We start from the raw sequence: 23,142 nt of genomic DNA, 5'->3' as shown, positions 1-23,142 counted from the left end.
ACGCGACATGCATAAATTATGTTACATTGTTGAAGTTTGGCGCCAGCACGATTATACTGCATCCTGGGCTTCCGTCAGACATCAAGGGACGGGTTTACTGTAAAACAGGAGTAGGAACAGGTTAAAACGTATGTGAGTGAGGGAGTTTAGTTGAGTTTGTTTGTTTGTTGTTTAACGCCGCACTCTGCAATATTCCAGCTACTTGACGGATGTCTGTAAATAATCGAGTCTGGGCCAGACAATCCAGTGATTGACATCATGAGCATCGATCCACGCAATTGGGATACGATGACATGCATCAACCACGTCAGCGAGCCTGACCCCGATCCCAATAGTCGCCTCTTACGACAAGCATGGGTTTGCTGAAGACCGAGTGATTTTAGTGCCGCGTTGAACGGGTGAAGTGAAATTGGGGTTAAACGTCGCCTTCAAGATTATTGCACTTTTATAGCGACGTGCAGGCACGCCTTTGTGTGGATTCTTGTATTAGTCCGGTTTTATAGTGCTGGACCACTGAGATACCATGCCGCAGTTTAACATGGATACAACACTGACACCAGGTTTTCTCGACTTCATTGCCGAGAACCAGTCAGTGTAACAAGAAGTAAAATATTTTAACGCCTTTTGGTATCATGTCCAGGGGCTGGACCACCGACCTCCCACTCTCCACTCAGACCCTCTATCCACAAGACCACAGAGGTGGTCGCTTTGAATAGTAGTTCAGAGGGACGAAACTCTGCTCAGCGAATTGCGGTGCCTTTGCCGACAGTGCCACCCGGAAAACTTATGAACTTATCGTTATCAAAGTCTTGAGAGATGTTCATATGATTGAGAACTAAACTTTGTTTTCTTCAATACTTTCATGTTTAGAACTTATAACAACACCAAAACAATAAATAAAAGAGAGACAGGGATGAAATAGGCACACAAGGCTTACTTAATGGTTTCAGGGTGTCTGAGGCCAGCTGATTTTGGCGTTTCGAAGACATCATTTTTCACTCAATTTAGCCATACAAAATTAGCAGTATAAAATGTATATGCTTACGAAATATCAGAATGGCTTGTCCCAAAACGGTGTTCACTTGTAAAATTAACGTGGACTTCAGTTTTCACATCAGGTTTAATCAATTGACGTTTATTTCCTAGACGGTCTTTTCGCGACAGGGTCCATCTCAAAACTTTTTATGGTTGTCCAAATCATACAAAGATTGTGTCTGTAATTCCTCTGTGATCCTGTAAGCATTTCGTTTTATCTTGCCTATGGGTAAGCTGCACATTGTATGTGTGTTCAACTGCTATCAAAACTATTCCGATTTAGTTTAGATTTCATCTCAAATTCACTTTTGCAACGACCCCTACAGGTTCTACTACACCAAATCAGAACTAGTTTGGACAGTGCGGTTTTCGTAGCCTTCAGTGCAGATCGAGAGATATCTGCAGGCTGTGATTGGAGGATATTCTGAAAGATTTTTATGTCTTTCAAATGTACATCCATCCAGTTATTAAAACTGACCACGTTTTTCTATATATAGTTCTGTCTTTTTCAACATGATGACTTATGCTGAATGTGACCACAGCTATTTTCAAGTAGGTGACATTTGGTGCGAAACTGGGGGTGGTGTGTTTAGCTTCCTGTTCTCGGAAAAGAAGCTGGCTAAGCTAGTCATTTTTTATTTTTTATTGCTGCTCTAAGGCCAAACTGTGCACACACGTACAGGTAATAGCTGTTGAATGCTTAGTTATCTAAAAAATATATAACGCTACCATATAAGTCCATGGGAAAACATTTGGTTGCGTGTAACCTACATTGACCAACGAAACCAAATGTTGTCACGAAATGTTTAAACAATTATCAATGCCTATGATGCTATGACACTTTATGCTGAAACTAACTGAACATATATTTAGTATTAATTATAGTTAATTGGTTACATCAGGCTATCTGAAAAAATAAAAGTTTGTTTCCATATATTTATTACCCGAAATTAATATTTTTTTATTGCACTGACAAAACTTCACGAATTTTCCTCCTGCAAAGTGGCAGTATAAAAAAACACTCTCACCTAATTACCTCAAACAATATTTGTGGATATTTTTAATTCCCACCACTTTGATTTGAAACGAGAAAATTTTTTTTTTTCTATTTTCGACACTACTTTTTAAAGGGGCACTGATCTAACGCCATTCCCCGGACTGGTTGTTGCCTTTGTTATTGTTTTTTCCCCCGTGAGTACCCGGATGATACGCAACGCAACTGAGCGTGACCAGAGACTGGGCTACCGTCTGCAAGGACAGCTAAATAAACTTGGAGGCTGGAGGCAATATTTGTTTTACGCATTTTTGAATAAACACTGATTGGTTAAATGTGATCTATAAAGATTCGACAAAGGGCGCATGTTAATTAATTTCTTCAGCCTAAACAAACAGACAAAAGGAACGGCGGAGCTCATCGGAAGTCGTCATTTGGAAATCCCCCAGATGGTTATAGTTTAATACTAAAAAAAAGTATCCATGCAGTGAAAGCATTTTCGGATTTCGGATTGTGTAATACGATTACTACTCCCTTGTTGTCATCCACGTTTTCTCGTATAACCCTACACTTGTGTATTTGTCGTCATTCACTTGATGCTCAGTTAATGAATTTATTACAGGTACAATTAGTGGTAGCACCACTTAGATTACCTGACAAAGGTTCTCATTTGGCATTTATTGTGTCTGGGGTAATTATTCAATCTAAATCCAGGTTTGAAGTGAGGTGAAATGTGCGTTATGTAATATGCACGTGGCAGCCCAGCAAGAGATGAATGATCAGTTGATTTACTTTTTTAGGTAAATCAACGGATCGTTCCTAGTCATCAAAGGATTAACAGAAAATACGTTGATTGATTAATCACTGTTATCTTGCACAGTGGATATGTCAAAAGTGAGTGTTTACATGTCTAGGTTTACTAAAACAAAGGGAATACACTCATATCATGGCGTGAAGTGCCGATGTAAAAACAACATACTTTGTTCAAAGGGTTAACTGATAATACGTTGATTGGTTGCTCATTGTTATCAAACTCAGTGGATTTTTTAGGAACCGTGGACGTAATGAAAATAGTTGTCACGTGGCCTTTCTCAGCCAACCCTTGAGACTTGACACCTATGTGAAACACCTGAAACAATCCAAGTGATCAGTTGAGAAACGAACACTGGTTATAATATCCCGAAACGATATATATCTTTTAGAATATTTGATAGTTACAGAGACACGTGACATGGAATAAGTTATTTTGTATAGCTGCAGATGAGTGGGACATTATTCCTTTGTGTGGATATTCACGGATACATTCCTCGAACAAGGAAGCTGCCTATTTATACACATAAATTTGGTAAGTTGTAATTATGGTATTTGCATTTTGATTTCCTTCATTTGAACCGATTCGTTCTTGTTTCTCTACGTCTTGGTTGGGAAACTCTTCAATGCGCGATAGACGTTGTTTTCACAGGTCATTTCCTTTGTAAGCGTGTATAGATTACCGTCAATTTGTAAAATGTGATTCTCTCAGGCAATTTATAAAATGTGTAAATATTTCAGTCATTTTGACTAAAAAATCTGTCCAGATTGATTAAGACGATCAAAAGGGCCTACAAACATCACAACAGATTATTATGTAGGATTAGAAGCCAAACAACATAGAAATGTACTTTTCAACGTAACATTTTCAGTCTCTTGGTGATGACATTAAACATCAAAATGTTTGGAATTCGTTATCATAATAATACAGATGGAAATGTTTTTCAGTCACTTTGTAAAATAACTGAATATTTATACGTATAATAAATATGTTACACATTTTGACAGTAAAAAAATATACACACTATAAAAAGGCAATGCTCAGATGAAATATTTACTTTGAGTTGCAAGTCAAAATAGTGTAAACGAAAATTACCAAGCAGTGACTTATCAAAACTTCGTCACCATTACCGATGCTACCCACAAAGATACCTACATTTCCTTATTATCTCGAAAACTGTATTTCATTTTGTTGATCAATGTGGCCATACGCCCTTATTACTACCGGTATCCATAAAAGTGACTAATGCGCTTACGAATGGCGCAACAGAGGTCGCGAGCTAGTCTAGATTTCTGCTCTACATCCGGGTACTCACTGGGAAAAAACAATAACAAAGGCAACAACCAGTCCCGGGGAATTGCGTTAGATCAGTGCCCCTTTAAATCAAACCATAAGCCCCAACCTTGAAAGTGATGAAAACAAAAAGAGGTAGCTGTCAATCATACGAACAAGTCCAATCGGTTTCCTAACATGTTGAAGCCTTGCGTGGGTGAAAAAGGTCTCATCATATTAAAGCTGTACACAGAGAAAACCCAATTACCAAAATCAAACCGGAAAGTTTCAAGCAGTAATTGTAGAGACAGAAAACATTAGGTGTAAAATATTGTCTTAAAAATAAAGTGATAAAGCAAATGCTCCAAATATTAATATCACACATACTCCTACTTACTTTGATAAAACGTATATCGAGTCATTCCGCATATGTTGCTTGTGCTCTGAAAAGAGAAAAATCCATTTTAATTATATAAAAAATACAGGTAACTTAATGCCACAAGAAATATTGGTTTTTAGTTATCCAGTGATCGGTTTAACTCATTCCTGACCAAGTCGTGTTACTCTGGATCAAGCCGAATAGCAACTCGTGCCCCTCTCGTGGCCATTTTTTCGACCGGGTTCCGTCTTAGCGCAAACGGGCATACCTAAAACAATTGTCAACTCGTTGCGCAATAGGTCACATATATTTCCCCATTTATCAGGTATATTTCAGATGCAATTTAAAGCACATCGGGACATGCGGAATTATACGGTATGATTGGACAAATTTCACTGTGTCGTGTGTAAATTTTCAGATGCAAGACATATGTAAAATCAAACATTATTCCTGAGGGTTCTTTGACGAAGAACTTGAAATCATACGCGCATTCTGATTGGTTTGTCGTATTTCCGCACATAACAGGGGGACGAGTCTTCTTGCACGTACGGAAAGGGGCGAGTGGTCACGAATGCGGTTTACCTGCCAAACAAAGTTACGGAAACCTACGAGCTGACCCGAACCCGGTATTTGCATAATCCGTGCAGGCGATAACAGCAGTGGCGAAACGTTTGCTGGTTGGATAGTCGACGTGGCGCATTGGCGAATACGCGGAGAGCATGAACTCCACGTGCACATCACACGCCATCGCAACCACTTGTTTGTGGAGAAGGCGTCTTTCCTTGCCCACGGAACACTCGGTGTTCGTGGGTTTTCTTGGGAGGAGCAGCAATTACAGGACACTTATATGGGTTCAGATCAATGCGTCTGTGATCGACATTCGATGTCCCCAGCCAGATATTGATGGACTTAGTGTGTGCGCTGGGTTGGTTCTCAAGCAACCAAACACTGGTTTGTCTGGCCCAGAATCGATTATTTAAGAGCATCGTGATGCAGATTAAATATTGCTGACGTCGGTGAAAAACAATATTCACTCACGCATTTAATGTTGGATTAAGACCCAAAGTTAAACGGTCATAGAAGTTAACCACAAACCAATAATAATAATAATCAGGGCGAATCGGGTATTCAAACCCACAATCAACGGATCCTGTCTGACCTAAGGGAAGCAACTCTACACAGCGAATTGTAGCGCCTTAGACGACTGGGGTCCTCATTTACATGAGTTAGCAAGTGAAATTTGTTCCATATAATAATAATTTGGATTCAAACCCACAATCAGCGGATCCTAGCACAATTAAGAGAGGTAACTCTGCATTCTGAATTGCAGCGGCTTTCCGTGACCCAGACATTCTGATATGCGGTGTCACCTTGCCCTGACTGAATTGTACGTATTCACTGAAACGTCCAACCACGTGTAACTCAGTAATACACAAGTCAACCTGGATAAGATATAACAAGAGCTGTCATCTTTGAATTTGTTTCTTCAATTGTATTTATGCAGTTATCGAATTTTCCAAACAGGCTCGAGCTCATAAAGAATATTTCAATCAAAAGTGACATCGATTCCCGTCAAAGAAAGATGAATCTCCTAAAAAAACTGCTTCCATTTGGGAAAGAAATATATTTCAATCAAAATCTCCCTCTTCTGTTTCAGCACCTGAGGGGTTTTGTGAGTGAACCACCGTGTTTTATCGTACTTCCCTTAATTGATATTAGCAAGTGTGAGTTAGTTTCGTTTAACGCCGCGTTGAACATTATTTTATTTATATCACAGCGTCGGAGGAAAGCCCAACGTGATACCAGTCTTAGACGCTTACCACTTTTGTGAAACCTACATTAGGGTATGTGGGATTCGAACCTACAATTTCTGCCACGCTTAAAGGACATAACTCTGAACAACACATTTCGACGCCGCTTTATCAGAGTTGGCGGGTACCCGGTAGGTTATGTTGTCGTCAACCATCAGCGTCGTGAAAACTGGCAGTTATGTTTGTTGTTTAACACAGCACTCAGCAATATTCCAGCTATATGACGGCGGTCTGTTAATAATCGAGTCTGGACCGGCCAATCCAGTGATTGATATCATGAGCATCGATCCACACAATTGGCAGACGATGACATGCATCAACCAAGTCAGCGAGCCTGACCATCCGATCCCGTTAGTCGTCTCTCTCTCTCCCTCTCTCCCGCTCTCTCTCTCTCTCTCTCTATCTATCTCTCTCTCTCTAACTCCCTCTCTCTGTTTATCTCATCTGTCTAGTATCTCATCAAACAGTATAAGTGTATATGTGTCTTCGAGTGGGGATGCTAATTGGTAACGGAGAGGTTGTAGAACAGTATCAAAAGAGTACCAAGCAGCTTCAGTCAGTGTAAAGCTGATATCCTACCGTTCCTGGATGGTTGATATTTGTACGAATCACTCTGTTGTTTATCGGCATGATGGGACGGTTGTTGTTGGCCACGGTGTTGCTGGGGTCGTCGTTTATACCTTGCTGGAGACGCCGCAATGACGTTAGCTGCAACAAACAAAATATATGAATATATCAACGCGTTAGATTAATTGAAAATAGCGACAACAGACAACAAATGCTTATCATAGAAGGCAGACTTTAACGGTGATCGCATGTCCACAATATGATTGATACTTGCACTTTCCACTGGGTTGTTGAACCAGATTCAGCAACCCGTGCAAGCAGCCGTGATGACGATAAACAATTACAATGGCTGTTTACTCTCTCCATCACTCATTCTTCTCATACCAATTCCTTCACTCTCTTCACGGGGGTCGTCGAAGGCGCCGCGATTCGCTGTGCAGAGCTGATTCACTCGGGCACACCAGAAACCTATGATTGTGGGTTCGAATCCCGGTTCGCCTCGATTATGTTTCTAGGTTTGTCAGCACCATACCCGTGCTCATGGGTTTCATCGAAGTGGTAAACGTCTGTTATCTGCATCACTTTGGACTTTCCTCCCACATCAAGCTGACACGCCGTGATATAACTGAAATACTGTTAAAAGCGGCGTTAAACCCAACTCATTCACTCACACTATTACGAATGACTGAACACACCAGGCTGTGAGCACAAAAAATATGCTGGGATTTTGTATCGAAATTAGATACCTTTCCAGCTACAGCTACAAAACCAGATAAGTCTTATTTGAAATGATGAGCCTGAATTGTATTTAAGAAAAACACCATGCATCAATCTAATTTTTGTGGCAAGAATTCTTTTTTTTAACACAGTGAAGCATAATTATTTTTTTCACGAATTTTCGGTGACAATATATTTTTTCCCGATAAAACCAAGGTGAACTCATTGTTGATTTCTGAAACTTCAATATCGACTTTCCCAGCACTCGGTAGTCAACAGGGTTTATTGGACGCAATGAAAAGCTTACGGCGACTGTTGGCGACTGTTGCCGTCTTCGTGGAGGAAAGTAACCAAAAAAGAACAAATTATTGATAAATTCAAGGTCCTCAGAATATATCAGCGTGTCAGTTTTGTCCAGATAAATGCCAAATCAATAGACCTGGCTGGAAACATATCGAGTCTTTAGAAGAGTTCGTTCACATTCTCAATATGCCATCGTATTTGACATCGCCATCGACTGTTGATATCCGCTGTGCCTCTCACTGTTAAATGTCAAGTGTATATCGATATGGTCGTGGCTGGTATTCTTTACCTCATCGCCAGGGCAAGGTGTGACATACACACTCAGCCAAAATGCCACATCAAGTCTTCACCGAATGATAAATAAGTTCAAAATACTCAACAAAGACGGTCGACTTTTAAAGTATTGCGCGTGGCATGTAGCTTACCTAGCTTCAACTTAATATTTCCTCGAGGGTTCGACTCCCGACAAGGGTACAATGTGTGAAGCCCAATCAAATTACCCCTATGAGCGAAAGAACGTCTGTGCCAGTTACTGATACGAGAAATTGAGGTGACGAAACTGTGGTGATGATTGATCATAACAGAATGGACACGTTATACACTGGATCCTCGTTAAGACAAGGAAAGATAACTCTTTCTGTCTCTGTCTATGACAACACAAGGGCGCAGGTCAAAAGGAGACAGTCTTAAATCTTCACGTCCCCCCACCCCCCCACCCCACCCCCACCCCCCAAACCAAGGAGCAATCCAGTGACTGACGTCAGGAGCATCGAACTACGCAACTGTGATATGATGACATGCATTAGCAAAGTCAGAGAATAAGAGAACAATTAAGATATATTTATTGTCTTTGGTGGTAATTTATACAGAAATAAAGATTTTTTTCGAAATAAAAAGGGGTGGTGGGGTGGTGACTATCTGCCCTCAAGATAACACGTAACCGTGGAAGTTAACAAATATATAAAGTAATATTCTTACCATATCTTTTGAAATGTATATGGGCTTGTTGAATATAACCCACGTGACGGTCTCATAACATCCGGGTTGTGTGAGCGACCCCTCGTACGTGACGTAATAGTTGGTGTTGGGGAAGAGGGCCTTGGCGGGGATCGTCTCCACCCGAGTCGACTGGCCTGGGAACAGATAAACGTCGATATTTAAGAACAAAATACTTTGCTGCCGAAAATACAAAAAAGACTTTTATACAAAATATTTCACAAAAAAACAACATTTTGGCTAAATATGCAGGAGATGCTGTAAAAAGTGTTCTTTTCTGCATGTTTTGAAACAGTGACAGAAATGAAGGTATAGTCAAAATAAAAAATTCCAACCACCATCTGACCCCTCCACCCATCTTCCCACCCCCCACATCTGCATTTGTTTTAATTTTTATGGGGGTGTGGTCACATTCGTACTTGCCGATTTTACGCACGGCTAACCAAACATGGTACATATAAGGAACAACAAAATTTAGGGATCATAAATATATATTAGGACATTTTTTTTTCAGAGAAAAGTGATTTTACAGTTTCATAAAAATACCCACAATACCATTCATGGTCCCTAACCTTTTTGTTCAGTATAGATTCGTACCGCAATTTTTGGCCGCTTCATTGACTTCAAGCGAGAAACTAGTAGCGCAAACCAACAGTAGAACCAGTCAATGCATTTACAAGACTTGAGATGTACTCCACGTGAGGTGAAATTGCGTTTAACGTCGAGTCCAAGATTATTGCACTTATATAGCGACGTGCATGCACGTGTGTGTGTTTGTGTGGCTGCTTGTACTAGTCCGGACTGATGCCGATTTATAGTGCTAGCCCACTGAGATACCATGCCGCAGTTTAACATGAATACCACACTCAGACACAGTATACTGACTCCGAGCCGACCAGTCCTTGTTTTAGCCCCTTAATGCCGAGCACCAGACAGGGTAACAACAAGTACCATCTTTAAACGTCTTTTGGTAAGACGCGGCCGGGGATCGAACCCCGGACCTTCCGCTCTCTGGGCGGACGCTCTACCACTACACCACGCAGGCGGTCTTACTCCACGTGATCAAATGACGACTTTTCATTGGACCAGCCTTGAACAGTGCTTTAAAACAGGGAGAAATCGGAACTATGTTACACTGTGATGGGTAAAGGAAGTGAGTAAGATTCTACGTCAATTTTAGCAATATTCACAGCCGTATCACAGCAGAGGAGATCACGTATAGGCTTCACATACATAGAACCAATGTGAGGAATCAAACCATTGCTCCAGCGTGATGAGCAACAACTTTACCCGCTACACTATCCCACCGCCTGGAAGTAGTACATGTTGAAACATGAATGTTTAAACATATAACATAAATGATTGTTTAACGCCTCAATCAGCAATATTCCAGCTATATGACAACGGTCTGGAAATAATCGAGTCTGTATCAACCAAGTCAGCGAGCCTGACCACCCGATCCGTTTAGTTAGTTGCCTCTTACGGCAAGCATTGGTTGCTGAAGACCTATTCTACCCCGGATCTTCACGGGTCTATTGTGCCTCAAAAATGCTGAAACACTGGTTATAAGGCGTAAAGTAGCACACGACTATAGGGGACAAAGCACTACCATACTTAAAATTACATAATGAGGAACATGTTATTTACGGATGTCTAGTTAAATAAAGTTTCACAAATGGTAAAATCTGCTTGTGAACAGATATCCAAGTCCTATCTAATGGCCTCATGTCTCAGTGATCGGATGTCCCAGGGGACCATATTACGACGGGACCTAATTTCACGCTACGACGGCCTGTGTTTCAACCAACTTCATCAACCTCCTACGGCGACGTGAGAAACTAGCAGATCATTGTTTCCACAAAGCATGAAATGTAAACCTGCAGCTGATCTGTTACGTTAGACAAAGCACGATAAAACATGTCCACACACATAAACACATAACAGGAATGTCGTGACACAGTGAGGCTGTTGCATTAAGCATTGCCGTATCTGTAGAGGTGTGAACGTGCGGAGGGAGAATAACTTCGCCCTGTTAGAGGCCGATTATTTGATATTCTGGTGGGTGGAGAAGTTATTTTAAAACAAAATAAACACCCCCAGTCATCCGAAGAATATCAAACGACCGATTCTTTAAGCCCTTCATTTACCTATTGCAGGACTGAAGCCGCACGCACACACGCACGCACGTACGCACGCATGTCCTGACTTGCGACTTGGTGTAAATTCGGACCATTATGTTAGTGATATCGGTGAATGGTCACGCACGTTCAACTCCGGTTACAACCAAGTCGGGTTTTTTTTATCGAGATATCGGTTATTATGAACTCCGTGCTAATCCTAGTGCTGTTTTACTTAACATGCTGTTTTAATTAACATATGATGTTTTATTGTTAATGCCAATAACATGCGTCTTATTCCAGGCATATTGCACCCACAGGTGAAAGATCTCAGTACACCACACACACGATTAGGAAGTGCACGCTGTTGGGCGATAGATTCTATAACCAATATAATTTGATCCTGTTTAGGTAAGTGAGTGAGTTGAGTTTAACGCCACTATGAACAGTACTTCAGTATCTAGCATATGCCGGCGCGTCAGTTTGATTTGGAAGGAAAGCCTCGCTGCATATGTTAGGCGTTAATAACTTTCATACCAAAGAATACGGGTATAGTGCTGACAGAAACATAATCAAGGCGAATCAAGGTTTCGAGCCCAGTATCATCGTGTGCTGGTACGCCTAAGGGACGCAACTCACAGCAAACCGGGTGGCACGGGTGGCCCAGTCGTCTAAGGCGCCGCGATTCGCTGTGCAGAGTTGCGTCCCCTGGACACGCCAGAAACCTATGATTGTCGGTTCGAATCCCGGTTCGCCCCGATTATGTTTCTAGGTTTGTCAGCACCATACCCGGGCTCGTGGGTTTCACCGAAGTGGTAAACGTCTGAGGCCTGCATCACTTCGGGCCTTCCTCCCACATTAAGCTGACACGCCGTGATATAACTGGAATAATGTTAACAGCGGCGTTAAACCCAACTCACTCACTTACTCACTCACTCACAGCAAACCGCGGCGCCTCGGACGGCTGGGCAACATGTGCCTCCTGATTCTGCTTAAAAACGATTTCTAAGGAATATAGATGTTGGATTAAAAGAAATCACAAATAGCCCAAACATAAAATTACATCGCATATACCACAACAATACAGTCATTCTCTGACCATGTTGTATTACTGGGAGCATATTTCATATTTAACAACATATCAGTTTAACAAGAACAGTCAAACTAAAGCGCAACGTTGTTCCAACTCCAGATGGACGGTCGATAAACCTCATCCGTTTCTACTACTGAATTCGAAAGGATATAACGGTCCGACTGAAAAACAGTGTGATCTTAATCATAACTTCTTCAATTTTCATCTAAATTCCAGCTTAAAAGCTACTAAAATCCCATTTCCAATTCAGAAAATGTCAATGGATTTCCTTCAACAGATTACATCAAGAAAGACGACGATTGAAATTATGTGCTCTTTATTACAGCTGATGTTTGATTCGTTCGTATTTTAATTTCATGTGAGTGAATGTTGTTTAACGCCGCGGGCATCAGTATTGAGCGGTTTCACGGATATCATAGGTAGGCTGCCCCATGCTTAAGTACATGTTACATGTGACCCGTGAGGATCCGGGGTAGAATAGGTCTTCAGCAGCCCATGCTTGCCGTAAAACGCGACTATGCTTGTCGTAAAAGGCGACTAACGGGATCGGGTGTTAAGGCTCGCTGACTTGGTTGATGCATGTCATCGATCCCACATTGCGAGGATCGATGCTCATGATATCAATCACTGGATTGTCTGGTCCAGACCCGATTATTTACAGACCGCCGTCATATAGCTGGAATATTGCTGAGTGCGGCGTTAAACAACAAACCAACCAATCAACATGTGGTGTCTCCTTAGGCCAGGACCTTTGCTCGAGACAGGCCTTTGTTCACTCAGCAGTCAATGGGTACCAGCTAGGATGAGAATTCAATGCGACAGCTTACCTTCTAGAGCCTCACAGGCAGCTTGGGTTGTATAGTACCAAGGAAGATGAGAAGGAAAAGAACAGTGTCGCGCTTTGAGCAGAGTGGGTGATTAGTTTGTTTTAACGTGACAGAAATCCATATATATATATATATATATATATATATATATATATATATATCAATATATATATATATATCAATATATATATATATATATATATATATATATATATATATATATATATATATATATATATATATATATCAACAAGCCCAGTTAGTGTATTATCGAGTATGATTTGAAGTCAGTTTTAGTATTATCGGAAACATATTGAGAATCGAACCGGGATCATCCCGTGACCCGCCAACGCTTAACCACTGGACTAACCAACCGCCTCTTCATTTATACAGACTCTGTAACATCAACGTTACAAGCTCAGCTCCAAAATTCCCCAACACTAGTTCAAATTTTAAACACGCTAAAAAAAACCTGACATACTGCGGAATATAATGGCGGAAAATCTGGGATAATAAAACCCTTGAAGCGGATCCTGGTGTGGGTAAGGGAAGAAACGCTTCACATCTAATTGCGGCGCCAGAGACCATTCTGCCTCACATTTCTGCTCTATAATAAGAGACAGAAAAAGACTCGATAAAAAATTAATAGGATAATAGCTGAAGTAAAATGTCAAAGGACTGCAGCAACACCAGATAAAAGCCATGTCTGCAGTGGAACCGCTTATCTCCGGATGTTTTAATGTACATTCCAAGTTATAATCATCGCATCGATACAGCTATACAGAAATAACGTCAAAAAACAGATATCCTAAAGTTCACAAAGTCAATCACGGTTTTCTTTCGTAAATGATAGACGGAAGATATTTCATTTTAAGAGAAAAAGCTTGCTTAAAGAGATTGAGTTGCTTGAATAACCCATCTCTTGTCAGATGTAAATACAACATCAGTTATATTTTTTGTCATTATGTTGTCATGTTTCCTTATTCTGCCTCACAGCCGAGCGTGCGCACCAACACCACACACCAGTCCGTTAACTAACGGTTAATAGGCAAAGTGCTGTGGTTTACCCATTTCGCTGGGCAGAGTTACGTCCCTGCCTGCCAGGATCCACTGATTTCGTGATCGAATCCCAGATTCGCCCCGAATATAACTTTTTTTTCTTTCTCGGAACCACATCTGTGGCCGTGGTTTTTCACAAGCGTTGTAAATATCTAAATTCTTAGTCATTGTTGGTCTTCAACCGAAATGAAGCTGCCACGCCGTGATAAATGTGGTATCGGCGTAACACCCAACTCACTCTCACTCAGACAGGACATCCTGATGTGAAAAAGTATCATTTGATAGACATGCATCAGTAATAAACCACACGGATCTATCCGATACGAGACCCTGTTGCGTCGAAAATACAGAGCATCATTAAACTGGCCGTCACTTGTACGTTTTTTTCATCAGATTAACGATCTAACATCGCCCCTAAAACACTGACAGTGTCTTAATCTGTTTCAGTTTATGGCATTTCAGCATACATGTTTTACATTATTGGAGAGAAACTTGACATCCCCCCCCCCCCCACCCCCTAATTTGTACTGAAGCTAACTTCCTACCCCACACACAGCAAACCGAGCGCGCTCAGTCTCGTGAGGTCCCACTGGTGACTCGATCTGGTCTATGCGGGCGGGCCTTGACTGTGATATGTATTCCCGACCCCTAGGGATCACTAGGGTTTCCTCCACACAGCCAAGAGTATTTACCCACCGCAGGGGAGATACATTAGCTGTCATATCTGAGTCTACTCCAGGAAGTCACTCCGACAGGGAAATATCATTATACGTTTCTTGTAACGGGAATAGAAACGTAAACCCATCTGACTGACGTCAAGTTTCAGGTTCAGTCAAGTTATAGACACAAATTAAGTTTTTAACTCCAGATGGGCGACGCGCTTTTTCACGGAAATACGAAGCATTTTTTAAATGCCTCATACGTGAATCTTTTTAAATTTCTTTAGCCTGAAACGTCCGCGCCGTTGCAAAAAGATCTGTTCCCGGTGAAGATGATACCAAGAACGTCAGTGGTAAGAGAGTGAGGATTGTTTTGCGCCGCCTTTAGCAATATTCTAGAAATTTCCACGTGACGATCGAACGCTTTAACCACCAGGTTACCCACCCGCCCCGACGTCAATAGTAGACATTTTCACACCTCTGCAGTATGGTACTATTTGGTATATTACGACACCTCACACATGCGGCATTTTGGCGATACAATCGTGAAACTGTTGCGATTAGCGACAATCGGGAAATGTCATCCCTACAGCAGTGGCAAGGGTGTATGTTTGTCAAGACCCATCTGATTCGTGAGTGCGTGAGATTTAACGGCGTGTCAGCCTGATATTTGGGGAAAGCCTGAAGTGATGAAGTGATATTTACCACTTTGATGATTGAGTGAGTGAGTTGGGTTTCACGCCGCTTTTAACAGTATTCCAGTTATATCACGGCGTGTCAGCTTAATGTGGGAGGAAAGCCCGAAGTGATGCGGGTCTCAGACGTTTACCACTTCGGTGAAACTCACGAGCATGGGTATGGTGCTGACACGCCTAGAAACATAATCGGGGAGAACCGGGATTTGAACCGACAATCCTAGGTTTCTGGCGTGCCCAAGTGACGTAACCCTGCACAGCGAATCGCGGCGCCTTAGTCGACTGGGCCACCCGTGGCCCCTCTTCCCTATAGCAGTGCCAATGGTGTATGTTTGTAATAGCGTTCACTCAAGACCCATCTGATTCATGAACATAGCACCAAGTGGACACAATCAAGACTCGACAGGAAGATAATACAGACATTCAGAATATAAGATGATGCATGCTGAAACTAAGGATGAGAAATGCTTCTTACAAGAAACAGAAGCTGCAGCCCCTGGTTATGCAGCCACACTTTAGCGTGCAAATAAGTTAACCCAAAAATCCAGTGCTCGTCAACAAATTTTGATCAAATCAGATTTTAAAAAAAAATATTCCCGAATTGTACGTGATCGTATTTCTAACTTTGCTTTACGCCTTGACGATTAAAAAACCTGTAATTTTTAAAGCATAACTTTAGTGGGGGAAACAATGCTTCGATGCGGGATTTGTGTATTAACACTGGCGAGTGGGCAGGACCAAAGGTAAACTTTGGGTGAATTTTCAATTTTACAACACTTGATATTTGCATGTTATCAAACATAAAATCTTTCTAATGTAATGCATAATTTATATGTTTGCGTTTATTTCATGGAATTGAGTAATAAAATGTTGGAAGAGATTATAAATGCGTGCATGTTGTGCAGTGGAATGATATTGAATATTGAATGCTATTAAAGACATCAGGAAACCGCAAAGTGCAAACGTTCCCTGGGTCGAGTTCATTGAACCGACTAAAGATGGATTGCCCTGGTACCTTGGATGAGAGAGAGAGAGAGAGAGAGAGAGAGAGAGAGAGAGAGAGAGAGGTGTAGTTGTGTGCATGTGTGTAAAAACAACCTTCACTAGTTCAAGAGAGACAGAAAAGTGTAAAAGGAAAACAATATGGCAGCCGACACAAAAAGACCATCGATTATTGTTTTCTTCGTCATATTTAGATATTAAAATTATTTTATTCATTCGAAGTTGTAGGTTGTAAAGCCTACAGCGCCAATCGGCAGACATTTCTAACGTGACGGACGATCCGTGGCCCCTGCAGTGTCACGCAGCAACACTGACACTAAAATATGACCGGATGAAGGGCCACGGTGACCACAGCCTCGCATCTCCCGTAGACACGCACGTGATTTCATCGTCGGTTCAGCATCTCTATGAACGCAGCAACGAAACTTGTTTTAATATCTGACGACTGCGACGATTTTACAGCAGTTTGGGGAATTGATGAAGTGGACGCTCTCCTTCTAACGGGATGTCAGCCATTGCCTTCTTTAATTATCGAGAACGTCATCAGAACAAACCTAACAATTCAATCATCGCGTTGACAGAATGACGGCAAATAAAAGGCCCCTTAAAAGAACTCACGTCACAAAGTACATGCTTTATAGAATACGAACAGCAGCGAGAGATTGCCTCATCAGCTGCTAACACACTTCCAAGGCATAACATAGTAATTAAAATCTTGCAATCTCTCTCAGGGTATTGAAACACATCTGCTTGGGTAAAGGTTTATTTAATCCTTTGGGTGCTCTTATATTTGTTCCTTCTACTGCGCATGTGCGTATCAACATTCGTCGTGTCCCGGATATTGAGTGGCAAGAGTTGGTAGTCCGTCTGATGACGCCATACACGCCAAATAATTATTGTATATCACAATCACACCACTCCCCTTTGGCAAGCTTTGGTGTCATGTGGTTCTGACCATGTCGTCGTGGTTACAAGTCTCGTGAAGTTGAGGACTGACTGGGTTCTGTCTAGCTGAACGACTAGACAGGTTTTGGTTGATTTCTCACAGGCTGCGACACAGCGACACTTAACCTAGCATTCATTGGTCCTCGATGTCTAATAAAAATAAATAGCACAAAACCTGAAGTTTGTTTGTGAAGAGTGAGTGAGTGAGTGAGTGAGTTGGGTTTAACGCCACTTTTAACAGTATTCCAGTTATATCGCGGCGTGTCAGCTTAATGTGGGAGGAAAGCCCGAAGTGATGCAGGTCTCAGACGTTTACCACTTCGGTGAAACCCACGAACATGGGTATAGTGCTGACAAACCTAGAAACATAATCGGGGCGAACCGGGATTCGAACCCACAATCATAGGTTTCTGACGTGCCCAAGGGACGCAATTCTGCACAGCGAATCGCGGCGCCTTAGACGACTGGGCCACCCGTACCCCCTGTTTGTGAAGAAAACAAGTGTATTATTATATCAAGGTACGAACAAGACACCTTTTACAATTATTGATGGTGAGGTTTATTGTCACGTTCAAGATTATTACACAGTTGAACAAGGATACCCCATTTAGACACTGTATACTGACTCTGAGCCGACAGTTCTTGTTTTATCCCCTTAATGCTAAGCGCCAGGCAGGATAACAACAATTACCATCATTTTACTTCTTTTTGGTATGACGCAGCCGGGTGTCGAACCTTCCGAGCTTATGCTATCCGGGATGACGCTTTATTAGCTAGTACACGGAGGCAGCCATTATTGATCGGTAGCTCGAAAAACTTAGTTTTTTTATATACACAGACAAACAGTCATTCACTTAACAGATTCAATAAATGAATAAATTTGTCTCCGTAAACGTGATGAATGTAACTTAATATAAGCCGGCCGCCATGATCCCGCGGCAAGGGAGTTAACTACTGGACTTTTATAGTCAGTTAACTTCCTTGCCTCGGGAAGATGGCGGGCCACACGTGTCGTCCGCCACCGTTGCCGCCGTTTGGATATTTCCTTTCTTTACAACGCTTCAACAACTGGAGCCAGTGTAGCTGCCATATTTTATTATATCACTTACCGGTAAAGATCCAAGGGAATAGTGAGACACATACACTTGCTTCATTATACATACATAATGATCTGCCACGGGAACGCGAGTTGCGGTGACACACTATTGATCTTCAGACAGGCAAGCATATTCAGAATATAAGTCCTTATTGGTAGATGGTATTAGGTGAGCTTCATTGACTTTTGTCCTGCTCTTGATGGACGGACGATGGACAAAATGCCATGGTATGTTCTCACACGAATATAAAGGTGACCTAAAACAAATCGCGGCAGCGTCATAAAGAACGTATAGATACTACAGAGCCTCGCGTTTCTTGCAAACTATCTGACTGATGACATGCTGTCGCTGGTTTCTAATAAATGGTTCCTGATATTAGCCTGGCTAGCGCGTCATCCAGAAGCTGAGTGAGTGAGTGTGTGAGTTGGGTTTAACGCCGCTTTTAACAGTATTCCAGTTATATCACGGCGTGTCAGCTTAATGTGGGAGGAAAGCCCGAAGTGATGCAGGTCTCAGACGTTTTCTAATTCGATGAAACCCACGAGCACGGGTATGGTGCTGACAAACTTAGTCCTTTGGGTGACAAACATAATCGGGGAGTACCGGGATTCGAACCCATAATTATAGGTTTCTGACGTGCCCAAGGGACGCAACTCTGCTCTGCGCCTTAGACGACTGGGCCACCCGTGGCCCCGCCAGAAGCTGATAACAGGCTCGGCAGGGCAAGAGTGAAGCGAAGTGTAAGTGAGTGAGTTGGGTTTAACACCGCTTTAAACAGTATGTCAATGATATCATGAGGCCAGCTTGATGTGGGAGGAAAGCCGAAGTGAGGCAGGTCTCGGACGTTTACCACTTTGGTGACATCGTCGAGCACGGGTTTTGTGCTGACAAACCTAGAAACATAATCGGGGCGAATCAGGATTCAAACTTCTGATCAAAGGTGTCTGGTATGCCCACAGCGATCTGCTGCACTTCAGACGACATGGTCACTGACGACCCTCTGAAGCACAGGTGCGTTGAGTTGAGTTGAGTTGAGTTGAGTTTAGGTTAACGTCGCGTAAATATTATTGACGGGTGTGTTGCTGCTTGTACTTGTCCAGACTTCAGCCATTTTCATAGCGCATGCCGCAGTTTAACATAGATACTCCACACAGACGGAGTGCACGACTCCGAGACGACCAGTACTGGTTTTATCCCCTCAATGCCAAGCGCCAGATAGAATAACAATAACCATCTGTTAACGTCTTTTGGTATGACGGGGCCGGGGATTGAAGAGATCTTGTAGGATGCCCTGCGAGAGGCAAATGATGAAGTGACTGTCACACAACATAGAGCCTGGTTTGAGAATACATAAACCCGCACGAGAGACGCACGAGACGTATCATAATTGGAGATTTATATATGAGACAGATCTCTCAAGAAATATGTTAAGGGGACATCGGGTGGTTTGAAACATACTTTGATGGAGAGTACATTAATCCTGCAAAACGAAGGACTGCGACAATTGGTCTATAAAGTGAAGTCACGTATGGTTTGGCATACATAGCGATGTTGTCCGAGATTTGGTAGGTCAGACGAGATTTGGCAGGCAAAACAAGATCTGGTCTTAAGACGAAGCACCACAGCATTTAGTAGGTTAGGTTATCACAACCGGAATTTGACAACGCATATGAAGAATATTTGGAAATAAATCGAAACACGAGAAAGTATCATGAGGAATAAAAACAAATCAGGAAAAAAAACCTTTTATAAAGGCGAAACACGTTGTTAGTATTTAAGAGAAGCCCCATCGTATCTGAACAACATGATGTAACGTCAACGAATAATAATATCTTTAATAACTTCAAGTTGTCTCCCAACGAGAGATTAGACCGAAAGCTTCTGTGACTAGCATAGTGTTATATTGATTTCCGACACTTAATAAACTCTAAAACCTCTCACTGGAGTCCATGAGCTCAGATAACGTGAATTCAAAACCCATTTAGACATCTCTGTTTGTTCCATTGGTAACGGGCCAGTCCAACTGTTAAATTAGACACTTGTATCAATTGACGTCATCGCCACAGACCTATCCGCTTCCCTAGCATGGAGATAAATACTGCTCAATATGGCTACAGATTAAGGAGAAATAAATTCCTCTAACATTTAATCACCTCGTTAGAAACTAATTGCTGCTTATCACGAGTAATGACATTGGTATTTAATGAGTATTTAGTGGGAGATTTTGTTTCTGAACATGGGGGCGAGGTAGACGCCTTGTTTAAGTGTTCACTCGTCACACTACGGGCGGAGGGGTAGCCAAGTAGTAGAAGCATTCGCTCGTCACGCCGAGAGCACAGGTTCGATTCCCCACATGGGTACAATATGTGAAGCCCATTTCTGTTGTCGACCGTCTCCGTGGTCTAGTGGTTAAGCGTCCGCCTGGAAAGCGGAAGGTAGGGGTTTGGATCCCCGGCCGAGGGAGGAGAGGGTAGTTGTGTGCATGTGTGTACAAACAGCCTTCACTAGTTCAATAGAGACAGAAAAGTGTACAAGGAAAACAATATGGCAGCCGACACAAAAAAGACCATCGATTATTGTTTTCTTCAAAGTTCACATATACGTATTTGGAGGTAAATGATTAAGGAGTAGATTCATATTTAGATACTAAAACTAATTTATCCATTCAAAGTTGTAGGTTGTAAAGCCTACAGCGCCAATCGGCAGACATTTCTAACGTGACGGACGATCCGTGGCCCCTGCAGTGTCACGCAGCAACACTGACACTTTCACCCCAAGTTGTCCTTTAAATAACTGGCTACGACCAAATATAGTTTATTTATGGTGACTGCCTGGCGTCTTGAATGAATAATAACATCTTGATTCTGCACCATTCGTGTGTGATTCTTGATGAATCGAGAAACCAGGTTTATCGTCTTGGTGCTATTCTAGGGACATATAAAAAAAAAGAAAACGCAAATACACATAAAAATGTGCTTTTTCCTACTCTGGTGACGCCAAGCTGTTTTAAGCAAACGCAATCAGTATAATATGATAAAGGAAAATCGTCCATCAGATCGTATTTCAAATGTCGTCAGCTAGACGGTTTCAAGTGTAAATTGTACTTTATCTGAAAACATTCAATATTTTTTGCTTTCTATATAAGATTGATAAACAGTTTCCAAACTGTGTTTGCGCATCATAATGAACCAGCATCAAACCGTTCTTCCGTTTTATGACTAGGGAGGCACCGGTGGCCTAGGAATCTAAGGCGCTGCAATTCGCTGTGCGTCCCCAGTTGCGAACCCGTGAAGATCTGGGTTAGACTAGGTCTTCAGCAACCCATGCTTGCCGTAAGAGGCGCCTGTGCTTGTCGTAAGAGGCGACTAACGGGATCGGGTGGTCAGGCTCGCTGACTTGGTTGATGCATGTCATCGTATCCCAATGGCGTGGATCGATGTTCATGATATCAATCACTGGATTATCTGGTCCAGACTCGATTATTTACAGACCGCCGTCATATAGCTGGAATATTGCTGAGTGCGGCGTTAAACAACAAACCAACCAACCAGTTGCGAACAAACCGTTTCACTGCATAGTCAACAACCGTTTCCCCTCGCATTATGACAAACCTGATCCATTAATCACGATCAAAATGTTATCCCGCTCTTAACCAAACCCAACCCCTTCGTGATAACCGATGTCGTGATAACCGATGTCGTGATAACCAATGTCGAACCCTCCCCTCCATCCCCGCCCAGACTTTCCCACGCAATGTGCCCAAATCACCCACCACCCATCCCACTGTGACCATCCTAGTTGCTTTGCAATCTAAACTGGTTCCTCTGTTTGGTTTGCGCAGTAGGTTTAACGCTATGAGCTACCCATTGCCAACTCATGTTATTCCGGAACAAGCCGAAAAGCGACTCGTGCCCGTCTTGTGGCCAATTTTTGCAACTGGGTTCCGTCTGAGCGCAAACGGGCATAGCTAAAAGAATTGTCAACTCGTTACGTAATGATACACATATATTTTCCCCAAATATATATTTTTCAGATGCTATTTAAAACACATAGTAACTTATGGTATTATACAGAATTATACACATTTAACTGTGTCTTATAGATGCAAGGCATATATAAAGTAAAACATGATTCCTGAAGAATTCTTTGACCGAAGTACTTGAGGTCATACCCGGGGTTTGATTGCTTTGTCGTATTTTCGAACATAACTTTCATCCATAGGGGGGCGAGTCTTCTTGCAGGTTACGGAAAGGAGCGAGTGGTGACGAATGTAGGCTACCAGGGTACCGTCAAAACATGTGGTAACCGCTGTCCCATATCTGGTTATAGGTGCGCATGCGTAGCACGAATGTAAATACACATGGAGACTCTCTCTCCACCAACAAACTGTTCTGCTTGTGTAAGTTTGGGCGAGAGCAAGTTTACTTCACAAAGACATTTTAAGTAGTCCACTATTTGCTTTCATTCGATACCAAGAATCAATGAATGCCATGTTTAGTGTCCCACAATCGTAGCCGTGAAATCGACCACTGTCAAATCGTCAGGTGGAGAGTATCCCAGTAAAGATCAAATCATTCCCTGCATTGAAACAAACCCATTCGCCTTAAACTAAACCGTTCCCCGACATCTGTTCCTCTACTTATCACCTTGAGTATTCCAACACATATACCTACCAAGGACGCTCCGTCATGGGGTAGTTTCAGTTAAAAAGACTGATTACTTCTGTAGAGAACAGTAATGATCATTTAGATGAAAAAATGTGA

At 42.1% G+C, this 23,142-nt stretch overlaps 1 protein-coding gene across 2 annotated transcripts in view; it reads right to left on the bottom strand.

Annotated features, from left to right (window-relative positions):
- Window positions 1–23,142, bottom strand: part of LOC139445865 (carbonic anhydrase-related protein 10-like) — a 166,893-nt gene continuing 143,751 nt past the window's right edge. For both annotated transcript variants that reach the window (XM_071227099.1, XM_071227100.1), the window contains 4 exons: window positions 8,868–9,022; window positions 6,882–7,010; window positions 4,510–4,555; window positions 1–97 (listed from right to left, as the gene is read on the bottom strand). In XM_071227099.1, coding sequence (XP_071083200.1) covers window positions 75–97; window positions 4,510–4,555; window positions 6,882–7,010; window positions 8,868–9,022 — 353 coding nt within the window. In that variant the 3' untranslated portion in view covers window positions 1–74. The remainder of the gene's footprint in view (window positions 98–4,509; window positions 4,556–6,881; window positions 7,011–8,867; window positions 9,023–23,142) is intronic.

This window comes from Haliotis cracherodii, unplaced genomic scaffold, assembly GCF_022045235.1.
Source record: "Haliotis cracherodii isolate W230 unplaced genomic scaffold, xgHalCrac1.p SCAF_6, whole genome shotgun sequence".
Lineage (NCBI taxonomy): Eukaryota > Metazoa > Mollusca > Gastropoda > Lepetellida > Haliotidae > Haliotis > Haliotis cracherodii.
Note: the sequence above shows the minus strand (reverse complement) of the source record. Positions and strands in the feature narration are given on the sequence as shown.